The sequence below is a fragment of the Pteronotus mesoamericanus genome, unplaced genomic scaffold (assembly GCF_021234165.1).
Source record: "Pteronotus mesoamericanus isolate MK-2021 breed Mesoamerican mustached bat unplaced genomic scaffold, CSHL_Meso_final contig_74, whole genome shotgun sequence".
NCBI lineage: Eukaryota > Metazoa > Chordata > Mammalia > Chiroptera > Mormoopidae > Pteronotus > Pteronotus mesoamericanus.
Window position 1 is genome coordinate 3,939,578 of NW_026555247.1, and position 21,950 is coordinate 3,961,527.

Here is a 21,950-nt window from a genome sequence, read left to right on the forward strand (position 1 = left end):
AGCCTGAATTACAGAACATGGACAGGGATCTTGGGCAAAGGACAAGTGGCCTCAACATGTTGCGGAAACAGCATTTAGAATTCATGGAGGCTGAGGCAACTGGAAGTTACAGGGCAAAGTTTCAGCAAAAGGACACTATGCTTAAAAAAATGTTAAAAGTTTACATAGGAGTCCTGATTTTTTTTTTCCCCTGAATTCCAGAATATACATACATAGAATGAAACTATAAAGCCAGACAAAGAATGACCAGGTAAATGTGAGCTGATGGCTCTAGGAGGTCACAGAGGGTTGGGAAGCATTTAAGTTTTTACGGACTAACGGGAGAAAATCCTTGTTGATCACTCAGGACTTTAAAAAGACACCCGCCACCAAGGATCATGGTGCTAAACTAGAGTTATAAAGGGATATTATGAACAATGTTATACTAATATAAATTTAACATTTGGATGAATTAGACAAACCTTGAAAGATTCAAGGTACCAAAATAAAGAAAAAATGAGACTATGAGTAGCCCTGAATGTTAAAGATGTTAAATTTGTAATTGAAAACTCCAGGCCCTAATACTTTCACTCGTTAATTTTTCTGAAGATTGAAAGAAGTAATACTAATCTTAAACTTTTTAAAACAATAGAGGAGGAAGGGAACATTTTCCAACTTATTTCATGAGGTCAGCATTACCCTGATACCAAAAGCAGACATAGAAACTAGAAGAAAACTAAAACACAGTGTGCCTGACCAGAGACATATAAATATTACCTTTCAGGGATACATAAAAAGGGTAGTACACCATGACAAAGTGGATTTTATTCCAAGAAAGCAAAGGTGTCAAGGTGGGGTTAATAAAAATTAGCTAGTGTATTCACCATACCAATTAAATGAAGGAAAACATCCATTTGATCATCCTAAGTAGATAGAGAACAGTATTGGACAAAACGTAACACCCATTCATGATTTAAAAACTGTCAGCAAAGAAATAGAACATTGTTCAGCCTAATGTCAGCTACAAAAAATTATACAGCTAATATACTTAATGGTGGTAGACTATATAATTTCTTTCTTAAGATCACCAACAAGGCAAAGATGTTCTTTCTCATCACTTCTGTTCAACATTGTACTAGAGGTGCTAGCCAGTACAATAGGGCAGGGGGGAAAAAGCATTCATCTTGGAAAGGAAAGAATAAAACAGTGTTTATCAGTACACATGATTTTGAATGTAGAAAATCTTACAGAACCTACAAAAAAAAGAAAAAGCAACCAGAACTAACGTGAATTTAGCAGGGTCACAAGATACCAGTTATAAGTATCAAAAATATATACATTACTTTTAATATATATTATTTTTATAAGTATAAAAAATTAGAAATACAAAACATTGCTGAAATTTTTATAGTCATAAGTAAATGGAGTACTTTATTCATGAATCAGGAGACCAATATTTTTAAAATGTCAGTTCTTCCCAGATTGATGGATTGATTAAGTATCAACTCAGTCAAAATCTTAGCAGGCTTTTCTTTGTAGAGATTGACAAGCTGATTATAAACTTTGTGTGGAAATGCAAAGACCCTAGTGCATGGTTTTGTAAACTACAACTTGCAGGTCAAATGTGGCCCGTTGGCTATTTTTGGAAATAGTTTTATTGAAACACTGCCATACTTACGCATTTATGTATTGTCTCTGGCTACTTTTGCACTAAAATGGCAGAGTGGAATAGTTGTGGCAGAGACCATAACCCAGAGCAATTTTGAAAAAAAGATGAAAAAACTGGAGGAGTTATCCTATCTAATTTTAAGATTTACTGTAAATCTGTGGTAATGAAGACATTGTGATAATTGACAAAAGCATAGACAATGGGGCCAATAGTATGGAAATAGATCTACGTATATATGATTAATTGATTTTTGACAAAAGTTCCATGATAATTCAGTGGGAAATGATTAGCCTTTTCAACAAATAGTAGTTGAAGAACTATATATTCAGTTTTAAAATATTGAACCTCAGACATCATAACACACACACAAATTCACTCAAAATGGTTCAGTGGGCCTGATGTAATGAGCTAAAACTTCTAGATGAAGGCATACAAGAAACTCTTTGGTGAAAAATTCTCAAATAGGGCACATAGAACATAAACCATAAAATTAATTCTCAGTTGAACACCATCAAATTTAAAAATCATGTCCAAGGATACTACTATAAAAATGCAGAGGTAACCTCTAGACCAGAAGAAAGTATTACAATACATATATATTTGACAAATAACTTGATTTCAGAATATATAAAGAGTATAACAGAATTATTAGTAGTAAATATTCTTGTTTCCAAAATATAATAGAAAGAAAGCCTAATTGAATTGATTTGAACAAATATTTCGCCAAAGTAGATATAAGTTGCAAATTAATGCATGAAAAGTTGATGCTTTATTATCAGGTGCTCATTCATTAAGGAAATGTAAATTAAAACCCAACAATAGCACTACACACCTAGAAAAAAAATGACAATAATGTTGATGAGGATGTGGAGCAACTGAAATTCTCATTTTGATGGAGAATGTAAAAATGTTAAAACTGCTTTGGAAAAGTTTTGCAGTTTCTTATGAAATTATAGATATACTTCCCATACAACCCAGAAATTTCACTCCTAACTGTTTACTCAAGTGAAATGAAATGTTATGTTTACAGAAAAAACTTTGTGTATAAATTCATAGTGGCTGTATTTGTGATTTTCAAACTGGAAACAACTCTTGATTGTCCCCCGTCTGGGAGCATTAATAAATGAACGGCAGCATATGCATACTGTGGGATACTATGCAGTGGTAAAAAGGAATGGCCTGATACCTATAAAACCATTGGTGGATCTCAGATGCATTATGCTTAGTGAAAAAAAGCCAGATTCGAAAAGCTACATACTGTACAGTATCTGGTGAAACTATAAGAACAGAAAATAGATCAGTGGTTGCCAGAGTTTGGTGCGAGAGGTTGATTACAAAACCACATGGAAGCATCATGGGGGGTGATGAAACTCTTCTTTATTTTCATTGAGGAGGTGGTTGCACAACTGTATGCATTTGTCAAAATTTGCAGACCTGTATACTAATAGTGAATTTTGCATATTTAGCCTTAATTTTTTTTAAGGGACTTTAAAAGAGTGAGAAACTGACTCATTGAAACATTGCAGATATGAAAGAATCATGCTGTCTCAGTAACTATGCAGTCTTACTTAGATTGTCATTGAACCTAATCTAAGTGTGGAAATAATATTGGACTTTAGAGGACAAACTTGTTGACATGCTCTTGATAACTTTTGCAAATTAAATGGTTATAAAGATGTTTGGCAGTTACATAGGTCCTGACCATTATTTCAATCAGTAGACTATCAGTGGTTAATTTGCAATTCTGATGATTTTGGTAATATTCATGTTTTAAATGTGGGTAACATCGTCTCAGCCATATCTTTCTATATTGTGAGCTACCATTTGATATCGATAGATTGCAGTTGTCAAAGCTTTTTAGATAGAATAAAATGTAAAAAGAGTTAAATAGAATATTTGGATTATATCGAAGCACGTATCCAAGTAAACATATGATGGGTTTCTGTGAGGGGAAACGAACAACCTAGGAGTGTTGTGGAGAATGTGGAGCAACAGGAGTTGACATTCTTTGCTGGTGGAGATGTAAAATGGTACAGCCACTATGAATAACAGTTTAGAGCTTCTTAAGGTAGGGTATGCTTAACTTCTTACGATCAAGCAGTTTCATTCCTAGGTGTATGGGGGGATACTCTTATCTATCCACCTAAAGACTTTTGCAGCAATGTTTTTAGCTGCTTTATTTGTAATAGACCAAAACTGGAACAAGTTAAATACCCATCAACAAGTGAATGGGTAAACAAATTATGTATGGTATATCATACGATTGAATTCTACTTAGCAATGAAAATTAATGAACTGCCTATGTATGTAACAACATAGAAGTGTCTCAGATACACAATGCAGAGCAAAAAAAAAAAATTCAGACTCTATATAGTACAATTCTATTGTACATAAAACTCTAGAAAAGATAAATTTTTAGTTAGAGAAAACAAATCAGTGGTTACCTAGGTATGAGGTTGGGGATTGATTGGGAAAAGGGTACAACAGAACCTTTTGGGGGTGATCAAAACATTCTTTATTAGAATTGTAGTATTGGTTGCACAGTTATAAATATTTGCCAAAACTCATTGAACTATATACTTTAAATGGTTACATTTTGTTGTAAGCAAATTATACCTCAAAGTTCATTTTTTAAAAAACAATTTAGAAAAGTATTTCTGAAAGTGTCTTAGAAAAGTTTTCTTAATTTTAAGCAAGTTCATATTTCTCAAAAAATGTTAAAGTAGCAGTACTATTCAAATTGAGTTAAAACCCTTGTTTTTTCAGCAAATGTTCATGCACATTATGTTCCACTGAGTATCAGTAAGAAATAGTTTTTATAGGTGATAAATTTTACAGTCTTAAGGGTATCTCAGATTTTTGTATATACTCTTGAGGGAAGTTTGATTCTACAGTCATGTGCCACTTAATGGCAAAGGTATGTTCTGAGAAATTCGTCATTCGGTGATTTTGTAGTTGTGTGAACATACCATCATAGAGTGACTTAAACAAACCTGGGTGGTACAGCCTACTGCACACCTAGGTTATATGGTATAGTCCTTTGCTCCTAGGCTACAGGCTTATACAGTATGTTACTGTACAAAACAACACAAGATTAAATCAGGCATGAGAGAAAATGATACATTCAAGAGACACTGTAAACACCAGGTGTATGAGGCTGTTTCTGATGTAACATGGTATGTTGATTTACAGCAAACTTTTTGTAAGCAGATAGAGTACCCTAAAATAACTAATAAAAGTATAGCATAGTAAATGTATAAGCTAGTAACATAGTCTTTTATCATCATTATCAAGTATTGTGTACGGCACATAATTATGGCTGACAATAGATTTGTTTACACCAGCATCACCACAAACACATGTATAAATGCATTGTGCTACATTACAACATCACTAGGATATTTTAGCTCCATTATAATCTTTTGGGAATCATTGTGTTATTTGTAATCCATTGTTCATCAAAACATTTTATAACGTATGACTGTATTTTTATCAAACTATTGAATCCTGATACTAAGTAGTTTATTATTTAAGACCCTTTCAGTTGCAAGTAACAGAACCAAACTAAGACTGGCTTATGTACAGTAGATATTTGTTATCCCACGTAATAAGATTTCTGAAGCAAAGTATGTTCTAGGGTTATTATCGTTTTATATAATTTAATACCTGGGCAACATCATCAAGGATCCAAGTTCCTTTAATCTTTCTGCCGGACCATTCTCAGTATATGTTGGTGTTCTCCTTTCAGGTGGGTGCTTTGTAATCTAGATGGCTGCCTCAGATTTGGAAATCTTAGATGGATAACATCTAGGAAAAGAAAATGGAACACTCCTGTCTTTGATTCCTTTTTACAAGTGAGGAAAACTTCCTAGAAGCCCATGCTCGTAGCTTAGACAGTTAATTCGCAAAAGGAGTAGGACCGCATGAGTGACTTTAATCAGCCATCCTTTAGTACCTAGAGCTGAACAGATGAAGGACTTTGCAAATATAAGGAGCATAAACAAAATCAGGGTTCTTTTATCAAAGCAGGTGGCGAATTATTATTGAGTAAACCAAGTGTGTGCTGTATTAGGTTACACCAAGACTGGGAAGGAGAGGATCAGGGAACTAGGTAAGTCGTAGAAAAGGTCTTGGTAGAAGATACGTATTTCCAACTTAGAAGATGTTGCACTCTAAACATTCTCCATATTTTCATGGATTAGTCATTAATTTATTATTCAACTTAATATGATGTAGCTTTTATCTTCAGGATGCTAAGAAAAGCTTTGCCAAAGTTGCCGGTGAGCTCCTAGTTACTGGTCAGCTGGCTTTTTAAAATCAGTTTAAATGCCACTGGACTTTGTTTTAGTATCAGCATCATTAGCCATTTTCCTCATCAAAGTCTGTCTCTTTATTCCCACCCTACTATTCTAAAAATGTATTAAATTATAAAATACTTCAAACAAAAATATATCATTACCTGCATTTAACACATTATTTTCCTACTTGCTTTATGTTTCTTTTAAGAAAAAACAATGCCACAGATACAGTTGGAACTCTTCCCTAACCCATTCTATTGTCTTTAAATTGATGATTATCTTTTCCAACCCTGTGAAAGTACTTCCAACTCGGATTACTACTTCTTTAATTCTTTGCCTGTCTTTTCCTTATATGTAGATGTCCTACAGATTCACACCCTTCTGAATCTGTACCTTTGGTGAGTTTTATTATCTCCAAAGGGTGGGGTTTAACTGTGAGAATATTTCTGTTTAATCTTTATCTGGTTTGTGCTCTTTTCTGAGCTTTAGACTTACTATCAATCCCTTACTAGATAAACTTCTCGACAAGATGTCCCGCAGGCACCCAAACCTAACATTTGAAACTAAACTCATTGATCCAGAAAAACCTGTTTGTCTCCACTCTTCCTCAGTTACAGTATTTTTTCTTTCTCAATTAAACTAGAAACTTTTTGGTTATCCAGCCCTTAACACACATAGTAACTACTTTCAAAGTGTTCAGTAATATACTGGAAAGCGAACAAATGACTCCTTTTTCTTCATATCTCCTCTACCCTTATTTAACTGAACATCTAAACATGATTATTCTCCTTATTATGTACCCTTCATTCTCCCCCCTCTCCCAGAAGTGTTCCTAATTTCTGTCCTTTCTCACATGGGTCATTGCAGTGGTTTTATAACTTTCCTACTACCATTATTTCTTTTTTTTCCAGTCTATAATTTATACTTATGCCACAGTCATTCTAAAACTCATCTTTTGCTATTCAGCTTTTAAAAAATCTGAAATAACTTTCCATTGCTGTCTGGATGAGGTCTAAAAGTTTCTGCATAGCACAATCCTTTTTATGTGGAAATTGTCCTCTACCTCTAGCCTTCTGTCCCACCATTCTCAAAAACACCCCCGTCACAGAGAAGTTTTCTAAGTTCCCCCAGTGCATCATCCTTTTTGAGGCATCTGAGCCACTCTGCATACTTTTCATTCTTCCTGAAATATCCTGTTCTCCCCTAAATCTCCATGTTTTCAAGACCTAGTTAATATACCACTGTCTTAGCAAAATTTTGTTTCCCAAGCACTCAAGGCACAGCCATTGACTTCGGTTGTATTCCCATGGTGTTCTGTACATACCTCCACTCTGGCTTTTTTTTTTTCCTCTAGCATTTTCCACATTTTACAAGATTGTATTTGTTTCCTTCACTTATTTGAAATTTTATTTAAAGAAAAAGGACCATTTCTTACAATCCCCAACTACAAAGGGAGTTTACAGTCTTAAGGGTATCTCAGATTTTTGTATATACTCTTGAGGGAAGTTTGATTCTACAGTCATGTGCCACTTAATGGCAAAGGTACGTTCTGAGAAATTCGTCATTTGGTGATTTTGTAGTTGTGTGAACATACCATCATAGAGTGACTTAAACAAACCTGGGTGGTACAGCCTACTGCACACCTAGGTTATATGGTATAGTCCTTTGCTCCTAGGCTACAGGCTTATACAGTATGTTACTGTACAAAACAACACAAGATTAAATCAGGCATAAGAGAAAATGATACATTCAAGAGACACTGTAAACACCAGGTTTTTTTTTCCTCTAGCATTTTCCACATTTTACAAGATTGTATTTGTTTCCTTCACTTATTTGAAATTTTATTTAAAGAAAAAGGACCATTTCTTACAATCCCCAACTTCCTTTGTAGTGTCTAATAAATACATGGTTTTTATATCTATATATATATAGATATAGATACATCAGCAAGTAGCTTGGAACTTCCCCATATAAATGTCTTAAGTGATATTATGTTTCTAAGGCAATTCATAATTTGTTTAACTCATTACACCTAAAGTTTACTTTAAAATGTAAATCACATCCTACATATATAATAATTTTTTAAAAAATTTTATTTATTATCTATTTTTAGACAGGAAGGGAGGAAGAGAGGGACAGAAACATCATTGTATGGCTGCCTTTTGCACACCCGCTACTGGGCACCTGGCACACAACCCAGGCATGTGCCCTGACTAGACCCTTTGGTTTGCAGGCCAATGCTCAGTCCACTGAGCCACACCAGACAGGACTATAATAATGTTTCTAAAGGAGATGGGCAATTCAGTGATGGCTTGATACTGGAGTGCTAGTGAAACTGGGCTGAAATGATGGTCTATTCTGGAGCTATTAGTGGGTGGATATGAAAGTTGGACAAAGATTAAGAAGCTGGCAGGAGGTTGGGGGTTAAGCGTAGTAATGGAAAACAGGTAGGGTGAGGGGGGAAAAAAGGTCTGACTTTTAAAGTTAGGAATGATGCCTTTCAGAGAGAAAGGCCTAAGAGAAGATCTTGAGTGGACAAAAAGGTGAAAAGGATCTATGGAAGCTGGGAATGGATATGGGGTTTGGGTAAATAATTATAGTAATAACCTCTGTCATGAATTGATATATTACAATCAACTGGTTATCAAATTTAAAACAATTGACAGTCACTGGTTTTTATAATTTTTTCTCCATATAACTGCTTTTCTTTCAAAGGCTAATTCATTAATAATGTTCTATTCCTATTTAGACTTTGGATATAGGTACTTTTGAAAATTCTTCATGGACTTTTAAATATGTTTGCATTTGACATATTTTATAGATATATATTGATTGTTGGTTAAAATTCACCCTTCATTCTTCACTATTGAGTCAAAAGTTGTCCATCTGGTACCTTTTAAAGGTTGCATTTATTAAAAGACTGGGATGGTTGGACATATCTTTATATGCTAATTGGCCTTTTGTATTTCATTTGTGAATTGCCTCTTGATAGTCTTTACTATTTTTCTGAGGGAGTATCTTTTTTTTCATGTTTCAGAAGAGTTGCCTATGTTAAGAATGTCAGTCAGTTTTCATGTATGTAAATTTGTGTGTGTTGAGAGAGCAAGTAAAAAGCATGAACAAATACAAAGATACTTTCCCTATTTCTCATATCTTTAGCATCACTTAAGAGTGTCCCTCATGGACAACAGTGTGGTGATTGCTGGGGGGTGGGGGTATAAGGGGACTAAATGGTAATGGGGAAAAAAACAAATATAGAGTAAACTTTTTTAAAAAGTGTCCCTCCCCCTGCTTCCCATATGGAAGTTAAATAATCACATGTCTATTAGTCTTTCCTTTTAAGATTTCTACTCTTACATTATTCTTTAATAGACTTTTCCAGCACTAGGTTATTAAACGACTTAGCTCTTTTTCCTTCTAATTTTTAGAAGCATGATTGCATATTATATGTTTATCTTATAATTTTCTCGTAGTGTTTTCAGTATTTAGATTTCCAGTCCTAGTAATGTTTCAATGTTGTGCTTAACTATCACATTCTCAGAATATATCTATTTAAGATGGTGAGCTGAAAACCTTCCAGCTCTGAGATTGAAACTATTTCTGTTTTAATATTTATAGCTACATTTTAAATTAATGTTACATAGCTGAGGTGGTCTTTCAGAATTTAGGAGACAGTTATCACTCACCTATTTTCTTTTGAATACCAGATAAGAAGGAAAAATTGTAAAATAAGAATGACTTTTAAAAGTAAGAAGTAATGAAATCTCCACTACTGCCTCTTCAGGAAGTGAAAAAATTAATGCAGATTTTGTAATATTAGTAAACCTACTATGTGCATGTCATATTGGTAGGCTGTATAGTGTATAAGAGATGAGTAACTTTTAAAATATCTATTGCAGTAATTTGAGAGTAGTGAGGGAATTAGGCCAGTAAGCAAAAAAAAAAAAAAAAAAGGAATACTGTAAGAATTCAAATTCATACAAAAATCTTCCCAAAGGTACATTGGAAGTTTTAAGGAAAAATATATTTTACCAATTATGGGGACAGCCTAAATGGAAAAGTAACATTTGTGATACTTATTAGAGAATGGGTAAATTTTAGCAGGTAAGATGTGAGGAGAGTATTACGGACAGAGGCACACAACTGGGAAAACACAGGGCGTAGGTATTAGGGAAAAAGGATTTTTTTTTTTTTTTTTTTTTTGCAAGCATAAGATAAATACTAGGAAAAAATAGGAGATGAAGCTGGAAGGCTAGATTGGGGTCAAATTTGGTAAGCATGGAGGGGAATGTCTGTTGATACAGAAGGGGAAAGATGTGAAGCTACACACATTGTCCTATATTGCAGCCACTAGCTACATACAGCTTTTGAGCACTTGAAATACGCTTGATCCAAATTGAAATGTACTCAAGTTTAAAATACATGCCAGATTTCTAAGATTTAGTACAAAAAAGAACATAAAACGCCTCATGGAAGACTGTATATTGACATGTTGAAATACTTATATTTTAGATGTATTAAGTTAAATAAAAATATAAATAAAATTAATGAAAAATAAAATAATTATATTTTAGATGTATTGAGTTAAATAAAATATATTAAAATTAATTTTACCAGTTTCTTATTTTTTTAATGTGGCTCCTAGAAAATTTAAAATTATTTTGTGGCTTAGATTAAATATCGATTACACAGTGTTGGTATAGATAGAAGGAGTATAACCAGTATTTGCTAGTATCTGCTATGTGCCAGATATTATCTAGAACTTGTAATAAACATGAGTTAATCCTCATAGAAAAGCTTATGAAGTAAGTGATATTATTATCCTTACTTTTTAAGTAACTGAGGTACAGAGAGGTTAAGCGACATACCTACATCACTCCATTAGTAAGTAGAAACCCAGGATTCAAACTTGGGTCTCTCTGGCTTCAACGCCCATGATTTTCCCTACATGCTATGGCATGTCATTGGACCATTAAAAGTGGTCGAGTAGGAGAAGACATCATTGGAATGAGGCTTTAGCACATAATGAGAGGAAGAGACTTCATTTTCAGCTATCTCGTTTTTATTTTTGTTTGTTTTGTTAATGTTACTTTTTGCAGGAGAAAAACGCCTTGCTTAAATTTAACTTTTGAATTGCATCTTTTGAAGTATCCTTTGTGATAACTGCTTCTCAAAGTAATTACCTTACTACTTTTGTAGATTTGATAATGGGCTGCATTAAAAGTAAAGAAAACAAAAGTCCAGCAATTAAATATAGAACAGAAAACTCTCCAGAGCCTGTCAATACAAGTGTCAGCCATTATGGAACAGAACACACTGCAGCGACACCATCCTCTTCAGCAAAAGGAACATCTGTTAATTTTAGCAGTCTTTCCATGACACCATTTGGAGGATCCTCAGGGGTGACACCTTTTGGAGGAGCGTCTTCCTCATTCTCAGTGGTGCCAAGTTCATATCCTGCTGGTTTAACAGGTGAGATTTAAATGGACAATTCTGTTGTAAGTTTGAGAATATTACCTTGGGCAATACATACATAAGGTTTGACTGCTGTAAGAAAAACAACTTACTGGGGACTTTTAAAATAAGGTGATATGAAAATTAAAGTCTCTAACATAAAAATCAAAGTCTTATTGTACACATGAATATTTTTCTGGGAAATCTGGTGATAATTTGATGGTGACTATATACTGAGTTAGTATTTCATTAATTCATTTTTCAAATAATTGAGTGCCTACTATGTAGCTGGCACTGGGGATATAAATTTTTAAAATGTAATGTAAGGTGAAGCATAGGGAATATAGTTTTAATAATGTGTGGTGTCAGATGGATACTAAACCTACCAGGGTGATCACTTTGTGAGGTATACAAATGTCTAATCACTATGTTGTACACCTAAAACTAATGTAATATTGTATGTCAGTTGTAATTTAAAAATAAATTTAAAAAACATACTTATTGCTCAAAGATGTTAAAATTTCTCAGGATTGTAATATGCTAAACACTACTAAAGAACTATAGTAATTAATAAATGTTAATTGCATGGCAAAGTAGTGGTGATAATAGTTTTCCTATAGATACTAGTGATCTAAAAGAGAATAATTCTGAGGCTCAGAGTTTAAATGATTTTTTTTTCAGAATCACAGAGATAAGCAGGAGAGCCCAGATTTAATGTCCTGTTCCAGAACTCCATTTATTATTTATATCACAGTATCCTTTCAGAGAACAGCAAGACGTGAGAGCTGACAACCTTTAATGGAGCCAGAAATGCTCTAAAAAAAGTAGTCAGAACTTTTAAGAGAGAGGGTGTTCTGTTATGAAGGGTTCCCATATCAGGATTCTTTTCCTTTGAGCAACAAAACACAGCTGGCGTAAAAGGTAGGATGAGCTGCCGGATTCCTTGATTTAGCAACTCCTTGATGCCATCAACAACTCAGGTTTCTTTTATCTCTCCCCTGTAGCCCTTGGAATGTCCACTTTATCTTTAGACTTGACAGAACAGTTGCCAGCATCGAATTGAGCAACATGAATCCTTACTAGTAACCAAGGGGACAAAAGAGGAGTCTCTTCTATAAGCATGGACTATAAATTTGTCCCTTCAGTCTGCTTGCTTCTGTACCAGTAACAGTAGCCAAAGAAATGCCATACACTAATTCTAATACACTCTTCATGTGGGGAGTTATAGACCTCAAAGAGTCAATTACAGTCCAATTCCAACCCCCTAACTCTAAATTCTTCAGTAATACGTGGTCATGATGATGTTTTCAGTCATCAGCAAAAATTTAAATTATCTTCAGGATTTTATGTTTGGGAAAGATAGTAACCCAAAATGATTAAATATTGATACTTAAAAACATACTTTAGTTACCTAATTCAGTTATGTGAAGTAGTCTGTTCATGAATATTAATTTATGAATAAATATGGAGTGTGCATATGGAGGTATAGAGAGTTGTAAGGAAGAAGAACAGTTCTCTCATGGAGTTTACATTATAGTGAGAGTTGGACAATAATTATAAACAACTAAACAGTATGATTAATAGTTCTTAAGTGCTAGGAAAGAACTAACCAGAACATCGGTGAAGGCCCTTTATATGATCAAAGAAAGGCATCTTGAGAAGAAATCATTTGAGCTGTGATTTGATTAATGAGAATAACCTAAACATGTGCAAAACTGGGAAAAGAGCCTTCTAGGAAGAGAGAATAACAAATGCGAAGTTTGGGGGGTACACATGAACTTGACAGTTTTTGAGGACTAGTGAGGAAGCCATATGGGCAGAGGGTAAAACTGTATAATTAGAGATTAAAGAGTCAGGATTACTCAGGACCTTATAGACTCTGGTAAGAAGTTTGCGTTTTATTCAAAGCCAGAAAGAAGCTATTGAAGACTTTTAAGAATTTTTGTGATTGAATTACCCTTTTAAAGGAACTCATTCTGACAGCTGTGTGGAAAATGACTGTAGGAGACAGGTGCTGAAGGGGATTAAGGGTGGACTTGGATTAGGGTGGCAGCAGTAAAAATGGAAAAGAAAGTAGATGTTTCAGAATTTGAACTGAAAGACTGGTAATGGGCTTGGCCTTGAGTACCTGATTGGTTAATAATACCATTTGCTTAGGTAGGGAAGACTTGGGTAACAGGTTAGAGGAGAAAAATCGGCACCTTTGTTTTGTACCTAAGTTTTAAATGCTTGTTAGACATTCAAGTAGCGATGTCAGAAAGGTAGTAATGTATGACTGGAAGCCAAAATAATGAGATAATCTGTTTTATTCTTTCTTTTGTTTGCAAATAATAGTTTGGCTGTTTAACTGTGCTAATCTCTTAAGCATCTGCACACAATGCTATATATAATAGTTATTTTTGTTTGTGTATTTATTTTTAGGGAGAGGGAAAGGGAGCGAGAAAGGGAGAAAAACATCGATATATAAAAGAAACATTGATCAGTTGCTTCTTGCCCTGTCCCCAACCGGGGACCTGGCCTGCAACCCAGGCACGTGCCCTGACTGGGAATGAAACCACCAACCTTTTGATTTGCAGGAGGATGCCCAACCGATTGAGCCATAGCAGTCAGGGCTATTTTTGGAATTTATAATTCATATTAGCCATACCATTTAATTGCTAAGAAAAACATATTGTTTTTATACTTGAATGTTAAATATAATAAATTATCTTACCAAAACTCTAGTTATTACCATTAACGATTAATCTTCTTTTTTTATATTTATGAATTAATATATTTTTAGAGAGAGGGGAAGGCAGGGAGAAAGAGACGGAGAGAGACATCAGTGTGTGGTTGCCTCTCGAGCGCCCCATACTTGGCACCTGGCCCACAACCCAGGCATGTGCCCTGACTGGGAATCAAACCAGCGGCCCTTTGGTTTACAGGCCAGCACTCAATCCACTGAGCCACACCAGCAAGGGCTTTGTGATTAGTCTTAAGGCTCAGAATGTTCACTCTTTGCTTATAAGAAACTTAGACATTCGATGCCAGTAGTTTATGGTACTCATTAATGCTTTTACTGCTAAAGAAGTGAAGTGAACTTTGTATGTCTAACCAGAGATGTTGTTACTAGGAATCAAAATTAAATTTGTTTCTGAGTCTGTAGAATTTTAGAATTTGTAGAGTATTACTTTTATAGAAGGTCTTAAAAGAGCATCTTACTAACTTAAAAATGCCAGCTGCCCAAATCACAAACTTTTACAAGTTGATTCTGGAGACCAGGGAAAAAACTACTTAAGCTTTTTCTCTGGCAGTGTTTTTTGTTTTGTTTTGTTCTGTTTTTTCTCTTTTGTTAATTTATCCATATCATTTATCTCAATCTTTTTTTCCTTCAATAGGTGGTGTTACTATATTTGTGGCCTTATATGATTATGAAGCTAGAACTACAGAAGACCTTTCATTTAAAAAGGGTGAAAGATTTCAAATAATTAACAATACGTAAGTGTTGTGAATGAGAAATACTGTGTGGGTCTCTGCCCATTGGGTCGGACAATACCTTTGTTTTCTTTAGACATGTGGCAGAATACTGCTGATGTAGCCAGAAGTTACTGCTTTTACAAATTGTGCTGCTGTGGTCCTGCCATAAATAATAGAGATTTAAAAATGAAGAGTGATGGAGTGTATGTAAGTACATTACTTTAAAAAACTCTTTATAAGAGAATTCTGTATTCCTATTTATCTAAGTACTAGATGATTTAAAGATCTTACCTGTTTCTTGGACTTCCAGCCAAGATGGAGGCATAGGTAGATATGCTTTGCTTCCTTGCACAACCAATCTAGAAACAAAAAATAACCAAAATTGCCAGGAAATCAAGCTGTATGGAAGTTCAACAACCAAAGAGTTAAAGAAGAAACATCCACAGTGGTCGGAGGGGTGGAGAGGGTGAGTGGGGAGGCTGTGTCTGGTGGCCCCGGCAATCCCACATTCACGTATGGATAAAAACAGGGAGGAACAACTGGGGAGCAAGCCATCCCAGCCCAGGACAGACCATGCAACCCAGGATTGTGGTGCTGTAAAAATAAAACCTCATAACCTCTGGTTGTAAAAAATCTTGTAGGGGTTGTGATGGAGGGAACTACCAGTCTCTGATGAGAGTCTGTTTGAGGGGTTCACAGTGTCCTACAACATACACAAGCCCGGGAATCAGAACCAGGGCAGCAACTGGAAGGGACCAGTTGCTTGCGGGAAGTAGAGAAAGTGAGGCGAGAGTAGAGCAACCTGCCCTGTTCCTTTTCTGTCTCCTCCTCCACATAGCACCACAAAGTGGAGAAGGGGTTGCCGAGCCCTGGAAAATACCTAAGGCCCCACCCCTTACAATGTAACAGGTGCTCCCATAAATTGAGGAGACAAATATGGCCCAAATGAAAGAACAGATCAAAACTCTAGAAAAAGAACTAAGCGACAAGGAGAGAGACAGCCTATCAAATTCAGTCTTCAAAACAATGGTAATCAGGATGCTTAGAAATTCCTGAGTACAGTGGCAAAATAAAGGAAGAAGTGAAGGCTATACAAAATTAAATAAAGAAAATATACAGGGATCCAACTGTGAAGGAAAGGAAGCCAGGGCTCAAAACAACGATTTGGAATAAAAGGAAGAAATAAACAGTCAACCAGAACAGAAAGAAGAAATAAGAATTCAGAAGAATGAAGAGAGGCTTAGGTACTTCTGGGACACCTTTAAACATACCAACATCAAAATCATAGGAGTGTTAAGGGGATAAAAGGAAGAGCAAGAAATTGAAAACTTATTTGAAAAAAATAATGAAACAAAACTTGCCCAATTTGGTAAAGAAAATAGACATACAAGTCCAGGAAGCTCAGAGAGTCCCAAAGAAGTTAGACGCAAAGAGCACAACACCAAGACACGTCATAATTAAAATGCCAAAGGTTAAAGATAAAGAGAGAATCTTAAAGGCAGCAAGAGAAAAGAAGAGAGTTACCTACAAAGGAGTTCTTGTAACACTTGTCAGCTGATTTCTCAACAGAAATCTTGCAGGCAAGAAGGAGCTGACAAGATGCATTCAAAGTCATGAAAAGCAAGAACCTGCAACCTAGATTACTTTATCCAGCAAAGCTATCATTTAGAATGGAAGGACAGATAAAGTGCTTCTCAGACAAGGTAAAGTTAAAGAAATTCATCACCACCAAGCCCTTACTATATGAAATGTTAAAGGGGCTTATCTAAGAAAAAGATAAAAAATATGAACAGTAAAATGATAGCAAACACAACTATCAACAACTGAACCTTAAAAAATATAAAAACTAAGCAAACAACTAGAACAGGAACAGAATCATAGAAATGGACATCACATGGAGGGTTATCAGCAGGAATGGGGAAGGAAAAGAATGGGGGGAAAGGTACAGGGAATAAGAAGCATAATTGGTAGATACAAAAGAGACAGGGAGGTTAAGAATAAATATAGGAAATGGAGAAGCCAAAGAACTTATATGTATGACCCTTGGACATGAACTAAGGGGTGATGGCTGGAGGAAATGGGGGTCCTGGGCAGAGTGGGGCAAAAGGGAGGAAAAAAGTGGAACAACTGTAATAGCATAATGGATAAAATATATTTGCAAAAAAGTTCTGTTTCTCTTTTTTAAAAAAGGGAGAAAAAAGGCTAGGTAAGAAACCCTTGCAGTCCCAAACTGACCAAATTAAGGTGCTTTTACCTTACGTGACTCAGACTTTTTGTCATTTATTGGCCTATCATAGAAAATCCAATGATAATTATGGTAAGTAGATTACATAATTGCTTAGTTATGGTTTTTTGCTTTCAGTCATGTTTCCTTCCATTCTTATTTCCATTTGCTACTAGTTACTATTCCAGAACATAAGTTATGTTCATATCTTTCTGCTTTAAAATCTTTCAATAGCTACCAGTTGCCATCACGATAAAAGAAAAATAATAATAATAGTGGGTATTATTCATTGAGCTTCTTCCCTTTTTTCACTTTACTGCCTAACCATGTTAAATGACTTGCAATTTTCTGAATATACTGTGGTTTCTCACCTTTTTCATGCCTTTGCATACATGATTTTTTTTTTTCTGGAATGTAACTTCTTGTTTCTCTGTTTTTTTCTGTTAACCTAGCCAACCCAACTCATCCTTCAAAATGTGTGTTCCTATGTCCTTTCTCAAGGAAGCCTTTTTTGACATTCTTTCTGTCCTGCCTGGCCAGATCCCTACCTTTTGCTGGATTAAGTATCTTTCTTACATGTTCATGTAGCATCGTATGCAAACCTCAAACATAGCTGCCATTGCAATTTTGAATTATAACTTGTCACATGCTTATCATTCTTTTAGACTAGTGGTTCTCAACCTGGGGCAGAATCACCCAGGGGACATTTGACAATGTCTGGAGATATTTTTGGGTTGTTACAGTCAGGTTGCTGCTACTTTCATCTAGTGATCAGAGAGGCCAGGGATATTGTTCAACATCTTGCAAAACACAGCGCATGCCCCCATAACAAATAATTATCTAATAATGACACTAAGGAGTGTCATTAATGCTGACGTTGAGAAATCTTACTCTAGACTGTGAGTTTCTTGAGCGTAAAGGCTATCTTTTTGTTTGTTTTTACTTTTGTTTGTTTTATTAAATTTATTAAGGTGAGCCCTGACTGGTGTGGCTCAGTTAATTGAGTGCTGACCTGCAAACCAAAGGGTTGCTTGTTCGATTCTCAGGGCACATGCTTGGATTTCAGGCCAGATCCCCAGTTGGGGGCACACGAGAGGCAATAACACATTGATGTTTCTGTCCCTCTCATTCTCCCTCCCTTCCCCTATAAAAGTAAATAAATAAAATCTTTTAAAAAATTGGGGTGACATTGGTTACTAAAATTAGTGTGTACAATTCTATAGTATGTCATCTGTATATTGTATTGTGTTCACCACCCCACATCAAGCCTCTTCTTCCATCACCATTTATCCCCTCTTTACCCTCTTCTACCCTACCCCTCAGGACTATCTTTTACTCCTGGTTTTAGCATACCCTATCATAAAATCTGTCATTTAAGGTATTAATTGAATGCTTGAATGAGTCAGTTAATGGTTCACAGGATCAAGTGCAAACTTTTCAGTTTGTATATCTGAAAGTGCAAGACTTAATATATACTAGGAGGCTACAAACCAAGTATATCAATTTATAAATACTTGGATTACCAAAGGGTTTTCCATTTTATTCTCTGGAAATCAAATGCATCTCAAGCATTTATAATATTCCAAGTTAGATTAAATATTTTTAGTACTTCTCTATGATAAAGCAAAACATGCATTTAATCTTTGGTAGTGGAACCCATATAGAGGTCTGTCTGAAAAAAGGCCAGCCATTGTTAATATAACAAGAATAGTTTGCATGACATCGATGTAACTTGGCAGCCAAGGAGAGTGAACTGGAATGCACTTGCATGAACAATGACGGCTTTACTGTGCTAGTCAGTGAGGGTTGTGGACACCACTGAGTGAGCCTGTGCACTGTGTGGCTGTTGCATTAAAAATGACTGAGTGAGTGAGTAGAGCAACGAATCTGCATCAAATTTTGTGTTAAGCGTGAACATTCCTCCGCGGAAACTATTCAGATGATTCAGAAAGCTTTCAGATACGATGCAATGAGTGCAGCGCAAATAAAAGTGTGGTACAAATGCATCAAAGGTGTTTGAGAATCTATTGAAAGTGATCCACATTTTGGAGGGCCTGCAACAAGCCGAACACCTGAGAATGTTGAACGTGTACCAGCTGCAATCAACGAAGATTGGTGGCTGACAGTGCAAGAACTAGAAGTTCATCTGTGAATTTCAAAAACTAGTCTGAGATTTTTGACGCAGGATCTTGGCATAAAGCATGTTGTGGCAAGATTCGTTCACTGGCTTCTGCTGCCAGAGCAGAGGGAACACCGTGCTGCAGTTGCTAATGACTTAATTCAAACCATTACCAGTGAACAACATTTTCTCAAAAAGGTCATAACTGGAGATGAATCCTGGGTCTATGGCTATAAGTATGATCCGGAAATGAAGTCCCAGTCATCCCAACAGAAGTTGCCTGCTCATCCATGCCTGAAGAGGGCACAGCAAAGTCGCAAGATTGGGACCATGTTGACTGTTTTTTGGTTGAGAAGGTGTTGTCTATCACGAATATACCCCTCCAGGCCAAACAGTAAGGGGTGCTACCTAAATGTTCGTCAAAATATGAAGAGCTGCAATACGATGAAAACAGTCACAGCTATGTTCAACTGGTGATTGGCAGCTTCATTACGACAACGTGCCCGCTCATGCATCACGTCTCATACAGAGTATTTTGAGGAAACATCAAATCACCCAGGTGACTAAGCCCCTCTGCAACCCAGATTTGGCACCCAGTAACTTCTGCTTTTCCCAAAACTAAAATCACCTTTGAAAGGGAAGAGATATCAGTCAGTGAGATTCAGGAAAATACAACTGGGCAGCTGATGGCGACGCCAACAAAGGATTTTTGCAGAGTATTTTGAACAGTGGAAATACACTGAGAGAATTGTGTGAGGTCCCAAGGGGGCTGAGGCATCATTGTGCCATGTGCAGTGTTCCTTGTATCTTCTTCAATAAATGTCTCTTCTTCATATTATATGGCTGGAAACTTTCTGGATTGACCTCATAAATATGTTCCTCGTTAGAGACTGATAATATTTGCTCCTTTCACATTAATTTTGGAAAAGTCAAGGCTTATGCATTACAAATTTCATATAGTTCTTGTGTTCTCAATTGCTTTTAGTCTTGGATATTTATAGATAAGATTTTTGTATATATTTTATTCTAAATTAAAATTTTCATTATCGCACATTAATAATATTTTGGCTACAGGAGTTCTGTGGCATCCTGATTTTCTTCCTAAAGTGACTAAAAAGAAAGATTATAATTTTATGCACTGTTAAAAAGAAATAAAAAAGAATGATACATGCTGCAACATAGATGAACCTTGAAAAAAATATGCTGTGTTTAAGAAGACAACCTAAAAATTCCACATATTGAATTATTATATTTATATGAAATGCCCACAATAAATATATCCATAGAAACAGAAAGCACATTGTTGGTTGGCAGTGTTGGGGATGAGGAGGGTGATGGGGACTCTTAGTGGGTATTGGGTTTCTTTGGAGGTAAAAATGCTCTAAAATTGATTGTGGTATAATGGCACAACTCTGTAAACATACTAAAATCCACTAAATTGCACTTTTTTTAAAAGATTGATTTATTTATTTTTAAAGAAGGGACGGGAGGGAGAGAAACATCAATGTGTGGTTGCATCTTGCACACCTCCCTGCTGGGGACCTGGCCTGCAGCCTAGGCATGTGCCCTACACTGGGACTTGAACCAGTGACCCTTTGGTTCACAGGCCAGCACTCAGTCCACTGAGCCACACAAGCTAGGGCTAAATTGTACATCTTAAATGGAGGAATTTTGTGGTACACAAATTGTATCTCCTTAAAGTTTTTAAAACTGAGTAATTTGAAAGATTTACCTCCCAAATTGTTTTATTCAGTATAGTTTATCATCTTGGGTTGAAAGAGTCATGTAAAAAGGTGATCTTTTAATTAAAATTATAATTTTTTGTTTTGGTTTGGAGGAGAAATGCAGTTGTGCTTTTGCTTAGTTAGCTTTATTCTCTTAATTCATATAACCTATTTCTTAATATTATTATCTGAATTGATTCTTGGTCAAATGAATTCATAAAAAAAAAAAATAGAAGTAAAATCTCTTGTCTATTTTAGATACAAGACAACACTGCAGTAGATCCCGTCTTGAGTAGTAGTCTACCTTGTGGTAACTGTTGTTTTATGTGTTGCAGGGAAGGAGACTGGTGGGAAGCAAGATCAATTGCTACAGGAAAGAATGGCTATATCCCTAGCAATTATGTAGCCCCTGCAGATTCCATTCAGGCAGAAGAGTATGGTGTTACTTCATATTTTATTAATTGTTTTGATTTTAAAATGTTTTAATGCACATTCTACTTAGCCACAACTTTACACGCACAATTACACATCAGTCTTAATACAGCTAATGTATCATATTAATAGGGTATGTTACTTTAAAATTAATAATTAATGCCACTATACTTGCTTACAGTAGGATCATAAAATAATGCACATTAATAACTATTGTTATACCTTTATCTTTTCACTTAAAAATTATATTAACTTTTTTTTTATTCTGAGCTCTCACTTCAAAAATATACCCTCAGTAGGTTGTATTATGTCATTGTTAATTTGTTGACTTAAGTGCTTGCTCCTATGTAGGAGAGTATCCTCTCTTTTAGGAAGTACACACTGAAGAATTTAGGGATAATGATTCAGCATGTTTGTAACTTACTGTCACTCAGTTCAGAAGAACAAGCACACACATGGAAAGAGAGAATATAATAAAGCAAAATTTTGAGTTGGGAAACCTGTTGGAGGGTATATGGGAATACTGTCTCTATTCTTGAAACTTTTAAAAAGTTCACCTTCACTGACATTACTCTTAGGTCAAACCAAGTTTACC

General features: G+C 35.4%; 1 protein-coding gene across 4 annotated transcripts in view; it reads left to right on the forward strand.

The window, feature by feature from the left end:
- The window catches only part of YES1 (YES proto-oncogene 1, Src family tyrosine kinase), an 80,164-nt gene that overhangs the window by 40,649 nt on the left and 17,565 nt on the right, over nucleotides 1-21,950 (forward strand). For 3 of the 4 annotated variants that reach the window (XM_054583418.1, XM_054583420.1, XM_054583419.1), the window contains exons 2-4: nucleotides 11,146-11,418; nucleotides 14,778-14,877; nucleotides 21,259-21,357. In XM_054583418.1, coding sequence (XP_054439393.1) covers nucleotides 11,154-11,418; nucleotides 14,778-14,877; nucleotides 21,259-21,357 — 464 coding nt within the window. In that variant the 5' untranslated portion in view covers nucleotides 11,146-11,153. Of the gene's footprint in view, nucleotides 1-11,145; nucleotides 11,419-14,777; nucleotides 14,878-15,047; nucleotides 15,064-21,258; nucleotides 21,358-21,950 lie in introns of those variants that run through there. The other variant, XM_054583422.1, reaches the window with a different exon arrangement.